The sequence below is a fragment of the Poecilia formosa genome, unplaced genomic scaffold, assembly GCF_000485575.1.
Source record: "Poecilia formosa unplaced genomic scaffold, Poecilia_formosa-5.1.2 Scaffold484, whole genome shotgun sequence".
Taxonomy (NCBI): domain Eukaryota; kingdom Metazoa; phylum Chordata; class Actinopteri; order Cyprinodontiformes; family Poeciliidae; genus Poecilia; species Poecilia formosa.
In genome coordinates this window covers 340,536-350,463 of record NW_006800423.1, presented here as the reverse complement: position 1 = coordinate 350,463, position 9,928 = coordinate 340,536, and the positions used below count along the sequence as shown (strand labels likewise).

Here is a 9,928-nt window from a genome sequence, read left to right as displayed (position 1 = left end):
TTGTGTTGTATTGGAATGAATAAGTGTAATTTATTTTTTTTCTTTTTTACCTTTCCATTCTTTCAAGTGAAAAAGCACACAATGCTAAAAACCCCCCCCAAAAGAAAACAAATACAAACAACACAAAACCAAAAAGCAAAACTACAAATACAGAAATATATTATAAACAATATTTATTTAAATTTCTGTCAAAAGTAAGCACACAAAATGTCTGAAAAAAATGGAAATGGAAGCATAAACTTTTCATATCTACACATTTTCATTTGTAAAGCATTAGCAAAGTAAATCAAAATTGCAGAATATTGGCACTATGCTTATAGAGTGACAGCCTCGAGCTATAAATAGGAGTAAGTCAGAAGTTCTCTTTAAAATTTTCCTACTTTTCAATTTAAACTTAAGTTATTTTCACGTTGGAAGGCTATAGGTTTAAAAAAAATACAAAGCTAGCTGGTATTTGTTTACTTGGATTGACATTTGGATTGACTTGGATCAAATGTCACCAGGTTTAAGCTCCTCCAAGTGCAAACAGGGCTTTGAACCACTCCCACAGTGGGACAGCTGTGAAATGAGAAAGCTCTGTAGTTATTACTCTACTGTTGATTGAAGGAGGATGTTGCCCACTCTGAATTATCTCAAGACAGCGTGGATTACAGGCAGTACTTCAACATTTGTATAATGATTGTTGACAATACATTTAACCTCCAGGACTTGTCATCGTTTCCCATAAAACAACATGCGTCAAAATGCAGCACAGCCTGAGACGCCCGGAAAACTCAATACAGTGGACATCTGCTGCAGTGGTTTCATTTCAGCTGGTGGAAAATATTTTATCTTATTATTGTCTATCAAGATGAGCAATGATATATTAAATAACAAAAGCTAAACTGTGAACTTGTAAAAGCATATGGTGCTACAGTCAGTTAATGTCTAAATGAACTAAATACATGTACTTCAGTAAAAATATTGACTGGAGTACAGTGTGGCTTATTTTCTTCAATAATTGCATAAAGAAGGTCAAAATTTGACACGTTTTAGTGGAATTAACTACAAACGCTGAATATAAGCCACACATGCATAACCAAAGTGTTTCATCTGAATAATCCCTAGAACAACTCAGGTAATACCTACTTATCACCTAAGCTAAAAGTTTTGCTACTGCAAAGCTCAAATAATTTGCTTAACCCTTGTTCAAAGTGTGAACTTCCACTTTGTGTCCAGAAGTGAACACAGGCTGCAACTCACAATGCTTAATCTAAAGATCAATTTCACATTGGGTCAACTAAACATGTTCAACAAAATCACAAAGAGTGACACTGAGGGATGAGGTGAGAACAACTATCAAATTTATTCTGAACATCTTATAAACTTTCTACTACCATGTGAAAGCTGTTTTTGTTGTTAATCACTAAACAGAGTGAGTTAGTAAAAAGAGATATTCACGTCCACAGCGCTGAACACTGGACAACACATTTCTATTAAAAGAGGTTGGAAACATGACATATGTCTGAACTCCTATAGTTACTATCAAACAGACTGAACAGTTTGTGTCATGATACTTAGATGTTTGGACTTTTAATTTCAGTTTTGGTAATTTCTTATATCTTGCCATTTTAGGTTATTTCTTGCATTATTCAGAGGTCAGCAGTTCATTTTACACAATGAGGAAGAAGACTTGAGTGAGACCTGAGGAGGACCTGACATTTTCGCTTTCTACCTACAGGGGGCGATATGTGTTTTACATTCAAGTTCTCAACCATAACAAGATCAGTCGCGCATGCGCAGCCAATGTGACCATCATACATGGAGACTGTTTGAAATTGAGCGGTGTTGCAATTTAAAATTTTCTAAAACTTTAATGTAACGTTAGATAACCAGATCTCTTTGCTCAGAACGGTCCCCATGGGTAAGTTTAAACCTATCATGTTTATATTTGACACTTAATGTTAAACTACTTCCCGTAGGAGCGACTTACGACGGCAACTAGCTTAAATATGTCTATTTAGTACCTAATCTAAATGGTTTCTGAGGCTTAAGTAGCTAAAATCACGTGGTTTATAGGCGTCTAACATTGGATTATTCACATCGACAACATATTTATGGGTTTAACAATATACTTTTCTAACAAAACGAACAGGAAAAGAGCTCTAAAACTGATACAATAACTTTCATTGAGTTATTCACTGTAGGAATACTTTGGTGGATCTGTTTTACTATTTAGCACATAAACATTTTAAAAACTAATTTATTTGTAAGTTAGCATTAAAATAATAGCTTAATACTGAAGGAAAGTCTATATAATATTCCTTAAACATTCGTGCTTTTCTGCTACGGCAATGATCTTTAAAGTCCTCATTAACAAGATTCATTCATATTGAAAGGCTCTTCGATTTATATTGAGCGTCTCTGTTTATTCCTTAAGACAGCAGTGTTGATGGTGCTGAGCCGGAAGAAAATGAGAGATCCCCACCTCCAGCCGGACCCCAGTCTCCTCATATGGATCGTAACCCGTCGCCACCCCCGGACCAAGCTGATGGAGACGAGGGAGAAGATCTGGATGCCATCGGAGACACCGTTTACAGCAAGCACTGGCTTTTCAGCACGCTGACTCGACTCATTCAGGTAGGTGGACTGCCGTGCTAAGTCCTGTTTCCTAATCACTAACTTTTAGCGTGTCTTAAGTTTAGAAAGCCAACATAATCTAAGCTAAAGTTGCATTCGGAATATACAAAATAGGATTTTTCTTTTTTAGCAGCAAAACTTCATCCCAAGCCAAAAATCTCTCGAGTTCTCTTTTTTTGCACCCATTTCGAAGTTATTTGAAGCATCCTTTATTTTGTGTTCACTGCTACTAATATTTAAATCTCTGCAAACTCACGTTGTTTTCCAGACGATTACAGAGCATTCAGAAGAGAACTCAGAAGATCAGATGCAGCTCTCTGACGATGACGAAGAAGATCTGTGCAGAGTTTGGGACATGGCCATGGATAAGGTGCAGTACTTGAATAACCATATTCTGCTGCACATTAAACTAAAAAAAAAAATGCTTAAATGCATTTATGAAGTTAATTGTAAACATCTAAATTCATTTGTGCCTAAAATGTAGCTCTGTTGTAAAGATTGTGGATATTAAAATTAAAGAAGATTTACATAAGGAAATGTGGAATTAAACTGGAGATTGCAGATCTTCTCGCACAGTGCATTTAGCTGTTGAATTTATAGGCATGATGTAACAATAATCCAGCTTTAATATTTACTGCTTACGGCCCTAATGCGTGCAGGACGTGGCGGGTTTCCTACAAGAATTCAAAGCGGCTGATATCCTTCTTGGAGTCATAGCCAAATCTCGCTGCCCACGTCTTACAGTGAGTGAAGTGCTTTTCATTCACGCCAGATTTCAATCTTAAATGATCAATAAATGTCCCTGTAATACTAGTACTATGAATAATGTTTTTATTTCAACTTTATACCTATCATTTTTTCTTTCTCTAGGAAATTTGTGTAGGAATCCTTGGGAATATTGCCTGTTTTCCTGACACATGTGCGACTCTCAGCCAAAACGAGGATTTGGGGTGAGTGGCAACTAAGCTCTCCAGTTATTTATTAAGCATTTTGCTCCTGCTACCTTTCTGATATCTAATGCAACTCCCTGGTGTGACCACAGTGCTGTGCTGTTGCTTCTTCTGGGAGATGCTGATCCCCCAACCCTTCTAGAAACCAGCAGGTATCATTTTAATCTTCCCTAACTAATGAAAATCAGGGACTAATAGAGTATCGTTAATTCCTCTCGTTATGTTTGCAGACTGCTGTTGACCTGTTTGTCTCAAAAAGACTTCTGTTCCCTGTGGCTTCAGCGAATACGACAGCAGACATCTGTGTGCTCCAGCCTGTGCTTCATCATGAGCAGTTCTACTAACAGTACTCTACTTTCATGTTATGCTTTCTATTTATTTGCTGATTGCTTGTATTTGTTAAAAAAATAATTAAAAAAAAACCTTACATTTTCTTGCAGCACTGTGATTTTGAAGTTTTTCTCTTTGACTTTCCATATTTGTTGCCTGCTGTCTAATTTATTCTCATCTGTGTTACTCAGCTGATCTGCTGGAGAAGGTGGGAGAGCTGATCGACAAACTGTTCGACCTCGATGAAGAATTAATGAAGTGCTGGATCACATCTCAGCCGAGTGATGAGAAGGAGCGAGATGGGGACATCAGTCTGGAGTTGAGCTTGTGTCTCCTTGAGGCAGCAAAGCAGCTCAGGTGGGAAAGAAGTGGTATCCAAGTTTTGCACCCTTTCCTGACAGATCCGACGCCTTTCATTGTGTTGCTAACTTTTCCATTTCTGTACTTGGACATAGAAAGGTTCCACAGAAAAATATTGACTTTACCTTTTAAATATATAGCAAAAATAAAGAGGAGAGAAGCAGTGGCTGAGAAAATGCTGACATGTAACAGGCTTAGGAAAAGGCTTAAAGGTTTGGCTCGTACTCCCTTCCTTGTCAACTTCCAGCCAACTCACCAGCTGCTGGTAAGAGCTGTAAAAATGACAAACAGGATCAGGTCACTACCTGACTCCAGTTGTACCTTGTAGTATTTGGGTCACAGTGATTGTAAGAACCATATATGAATGAAATGAATAATTATTGATGTGACAGGAGCACGCGGCTTTGACACTTGCCACACATTTAGTGATTGATACACACACACACACACACACACACACACAGTGCTGTTCAGACATTTACATGCTCTGGTTATGGTCATGGATATATTAATAATTTGGCTCTTTTAAAGACATTCAGATGGGTTTTAACACTGGCTGGATATTTCACCTCTTTTCTTATTAACATTAACAGGATGCTTTTGAAAGTTTTTTTGTTTTTATTCAGCTGTGTTTTTCTTTTCTTAAATATAAAAATCAACAGGAACATTGTCCAGGGTCAACAGATATTTACAGCCTACTTACAGAAATGCTAATTGTTGTGTGTTGTCCTTGCCAAATAAATTAATAAATAAATAATCCATCTAAAATGTGGATGAAGATGAGTATGTCAAACATGCGCTTATCTCTACGATCTATGGAAAGTGGCATTGCAGGAGAATAAATGATTTCCTAGCGCAGCGAGACGTGTGGAGTGGTTCAGTTAGCGTCAAGCTGGTTTAGTGTTTTTTCCTCTTTGAATCAATTAAACCATCATTGTAAAAGTGTGTTTTGTATTTACTAACTTTATCTTTATTTGAAGTCTGTGTTTTCAACCTGGACCAGGCTGGTTCAAACACGTATTAAAATCCCTTAATTTGACAGTTTGAGCTTCACTGCATGTCTTCCCCTTCTCTTTTTATCCTTCTTCAGAGCCAACTACTAATGAATAAATGCCACTCGTGTTACAAAAGCTGCATTTGAAAAAAGAAGCTGATTTTTAAATTTTTTTTTGTAGCATGTTAATGATTTCACTGTGCAGCAACATACCTGTCTTTTGGCAACAGCTTCATAAAGCCACATTCATGTGAAGTTCCATTATATTGATCTTTATATTTTCGCAGGTCTGAGAGTCCCGATGGTCTGGAGGTTTATCTTCACATCTTCCAACTTCTCACCACTGTAGAGGAGGGCATTCAGGTTTTTGGTAACGTTTCTTTCATCAGATTTCAGTCTCAAGAGGTTCAAGGTTTAAACGTCGAGTTGAGAAAAGACATGTCATTGTTTTCCCCAGCGGCGCCTGACGGACCTGGCAAACCACTGTGGGAGTTTGTTAGTGACGTTTTGTGCGAGGACCTCTGTCAGCTAAATGATCTTCCGGTTGTCCTGCATGAGCAGAAAAGCATTTTAATTCAGGCGCTGTCTGTGCTGCAGGCTCTTTATAGATGCCAGGATACGTGGTGCAGCAGAAACGACACAAGTAAGTTTCCAAACATCTCCAGTGTTCCACCTGCTTCAAAACTTTTAAGTCTTTTTGGACTGATATCCCAGATCGACTTTTACTCTTCAAATAATTTTTTGTTTTTTTGTTTTTTGTTTTCTTTTTCCCGCTATCCAGGTCCGTCTCTGATTGGGTCAGTCTTTCGGGTGTGCCAGCATCAAAGCGAGTGCAAAAAGGAAGATTCCAACAAAGACGAAGCAAATGATGACCAGCTGCAGACTCTTGCAGAGATCACCTCAGAGTTTCTAGCTGACATTTGCCTTAATATTACAAAGGTAATCAATTAAATATTGCAATTTTTTTCCTATTATCACAGACGTACAGCCAGATAACTGTAAATGATCTCATGTTTCTGTACTGTTTCACTGTAGGACACGGTTACAGATTTAATAAAGAATGACGACCTGACACAGAAAACTTGCCAAGCAGCTGCAGCCTGTTTGCTTCCCAATTTTAAGACTTCTGTAAGTTCTCTCTTCAGACATATTACTATTTAAACTTTTCCTTTTTTTATGAATTGGTCTTATTGTATTTCTTTGGTATATCGTCTGTAATCAGCTGCTGTTACAAGCATTCTCAATGTGCAACAATATTATCAAACTGACCAAAGTTTGATGTTTATAAAAGCCAGATGTAATGTGAACGAGTATCAGATGACACTGAAAGTCACTTTAATGTATTTGAGTGAAAACAGTACAGGTTAGTGTAAAATAAAAAATTCAGTTTAGGCTTATTTCTAACAATTACGCAGGTTTGGAGAGAGATGTATCACATAGGCTTTTCACGTATCTTACATGAAGCATTTCTTGGAATAAACTTTTGTCGCACAAGATCCAAATTCAAATGAATGGAAAATTGTGCAAAAATGGATTTTAAATTCTCCTGTACAAATAACATTACTGTGATCTAAATAAAAGCCTCTCCTGTTTTTGCTATTTATATTGAGAGGTTTTATTTTAGACCTGCTGTCTAATTAGTCTGACAGACTGTCCCACCACACCACCTCCTGTGGAAAATAAACACGTCATTTCCACCCTTCCCCTTTTCTTCTCTTGTACAGTTTGAGCACCTGCAGGCTGCGTTGTCGGAGGCTGATCCTCAACTGGCAGACATGATGAGGACTCAGTTTCCTGTCTGAGGCTCCAGCTGATCAGTGTTTAGCTCTCATTCAGTCTCCTGCTGCTTTTTATAGTACCTAGTATTTCCTCTTCAAATATTTGTATTTCCATGTGATAGACATTATCATTAATGGTAAACTATATCATTTCTTTTGATAACTTGATCTATGATTGCCTTTCTTGGCAAGATTAAAGATCCGTACATGTTTTACAGTTTTTAATTACTTTTTTTTATTAAGATTATATGTGCCCTTTATTGAATTATTGATGTAATGATGTGATAAGAAAATTTAAAGCAAACAGTCGGCCAATATGATTTCAGGACACCAAACACACATACTTGTTTTTTTGTTTTTTTTTGCTTACTTGAGGATTTATGATGGCGACGGACACTTTTATTGACACCCTTGGTAAATTTGTTTAAAATGTTTTTGCTGGAGCATAAACTTGCTGTGAAAATATCCAGCCTTTTTTTTGGGGGGGAGCATAACTACTGAGAAGTGGGGGAAAATAAATCCAACATCTAATTAGTCTCCTTTTAACTCAGTCGATGTACCACGGCTGGTGGTTTCTCTAACAGTTCTTAAAAAAAAAAAAAACTGTTTTCATACTTTTTAAAATTGATCTTAAAGGACTAATTTCTTTCAAGGTTATTTTCTTTTCACCTATCTTTACAAAGAAACATCCATGTCTTCAAGCAGCAATCATAACTGAGAAATGATATTGTTGCTTTTATTCCACCCACCCATCCATCCATCCATCCATCCATCCATTTTCTTACACCCTTGTCCCGAGTGTGGTGCCTATCTCCACCTAACGTTCTGGGGCGAGAGGCGGGGTCACCCTGGACAGGTGCTTTTATTACAGTAAAATACAATTTATTTTACCTGACCAAACAGAGAAGATCATCTTAGATGACATTAATAATTGGTAGAAATGTTCTTTTCCACCTTTTAACTTGTGTGTCACAAAACCTAAAAATAAATGTTAGTTTACGGCCTGGTGCTCATTATTTACATTCATGTTTCAAACAATAACTGTTTGCCAGGTGCATTTTATAAGTACATTTCCACATAAGACAAAACTGCGTTTAGTCACCTTTTTTAAGCATATGAGTAATGATGCTGATGACGAGATCAAGTGTTTACCAAAGGGTGACAGTCACTTGGTAAGGATAAAGACAAAAACAACAGATGAAAGGCTTTGAGCCTGGAAACAATAAACTCATCTGGTTTCCAAATGAAGCGCTTCGCCCACTCGTGGAGAAGAGCCCAGCAGCCTGCGCACTTCCAGCAGGCTCACCAAGGCCCCTTGAATATAGCAGCTCTTTAATTAAAGCTGGGATTGATATGTAGAACACTCTTTCTAATGGAAATCCCTGCGTGGTAATGTTGGATGTGAGAACGGAGGACCATCCCTATTTTTTTTTTTTTTTTTGAGGGATCGGGGGAGCAACATCTCTCTGAACACCTCTGCTCTGACCTGTGCTGCACGCAGGTTACAACTGTCGTCATAAGGAAGAAATGCCAAGTTAGCTAATCATGCTTGGTCTTTCACGACGGCTTGTGCCCAGTGACGGGTACTCTCCTCTGTCTGCAGGCCTTGCTGCCAGGCTACTCATGTCACAGAAAATCACAGTTGAAGCCCAGATGTTTCCCGCTGCTCTGCCAAACTTGGTTGTCTGCCTGCCAGTCTTCTCAGCGGCATGATGTAATCTGACTTCATGAACAAAACACAGCTGGGTGGTAGTTGTGTGTCCTGTGCACATAGCTCACACATCACTAGCACCGAGATGGCTTGGATGTATTTGATGCTGATGTGATGTGTCACATATGAAGTTTCCTTTAACCTCACACCCAAAGGATTCACTGTTTTGTTTTTTTGTTTTAAAAAAAAAATTCTGTTGAATTTGATGAAAACTTAAACCCTGTTAGAATATACAGTGTCTTGCCAAAACTATTCATACCCTTGAACTTCACAGCCACAAACTGTGTTTTAGGGACTGAGAATTGTTTTTTCTTTGGTCTTCCATGCAACAACAACAACAAAAAAAGCTTTTTGTTCATTAATATTTTAGGCCAAACATCTGAAACCTTCACACAACATCTGGATTTATACAGAGATAAATTACACAAGGGCAGACTCTATGAAATATTAAATATATAAAAGCAATTAGTTTCAGGTAATTTTATTTTAGGATTACTAAAGAGGGATGAATATGTCACAATTTAAGGTTTTTATTCATGCAATTTAATATATTTTTTTAATTCTTCAAAGTTCATGCCTCCTTTGTGTTTAAAAAAATAAATATAATAGAATAAAAGTAAATCTTACTCCTTTCTCAGGAGTCACAGAACACTTCACAGTAAAAATACAATGAAAGAAGCATTTAAGAAATGCATCATAACACTTAAGTGTCAGCAAACCAGGAACCAGTGAGGCTAAAATGTTGAAAATGGTTAATCTGTTGGCACAGTAACATTGCATGTCACATACTTTATATATACTTAGATCATTAAATTCTAACTTTCTGGCTTTTGAACATATTGAATACAATCAAAACAAAAAACTAAATAAATTTGTTTTAAAACAATTTCCCATAAGATCCACCATGTCCTGAATGGCGAAAAGTTCTTATAAATATCCCTTTCTTTGCACGTCCTCCCCTGATCCTGTGGTATCAGTTGTCACAGGTCTCACAGGGAGGACAGGGAATACGTGTGGACTTTCACGTAGCCTCTCCTTTGATTCGGAGGACTCTCCCATTCACAAGCACCTGCATGGAGAAGGCGTGTTAACAAAGACACATGATGCCAGTGGGTGCAACCAAAGCCCAGTTCAGCTCATTTCCTGAGTTCCCCGCCCTCCGTCTCTTGTCAACAGGCTCACAATG

General features: G+C 37.6%; 1 protein-coding gene across 1 annotated transcript; it reads left to right on the top strand.

Annotated features, from left to right (window-relative positions):
• Positions 1-1,752: 1,752 nt before the first annotated feature.
• Positions 1,753-7,582, top strand: saal1 (serum amyloid A-like 1). Its single transcript, XM_007578607.2, has 13 exons — positions 1,753-1,903; positions 2,420-2,619; positions 2,888-2,989; positions 3,279-3,362; positions 3,490-3,569; positions 3,662-3,721; positions 3,800-3,915; positions 4,091-4,256; positions 5,541-5,623; positions 5,711-5,896; positions 6,035-6,192; positions 6,289-6,381; positions 6,978-7,582. The coding sequence occupies exons 1-13, from the start codon at positions 1,900-1,902 to the stop codon at positions 7,053-7,055; spliced, it is 1,410 nt and encodes a 469-aa protein (XP_007578669.1). The 5' UTR covers positions 1,753-1,899; the 3' UTR covers positions 7,056-7,582.
• The last annotated feature ends 2,346 nt before the right edge of the window (positions 7,583-9,928 follow it).

Bases quoted from the DNA above. Each gene is read 5' to 3' on its own strand.
- saal1 (XM_007578607.2), top strand. The intron at 3,570-3,661 runs GTGAGTGGCAAC...GTGTGACCACAG, and splicing joins AGCCAAAACGAGGATTTGGG to TGCTGTGCTGTTGCTTCTTC. The intron at 6,193-6,288 runs GTAATCAATTAA...GTTTCACTGTAG, and splicing joins TTTGCCTTAATATTACAAAG to GACACGGTTACAGATTTAAT.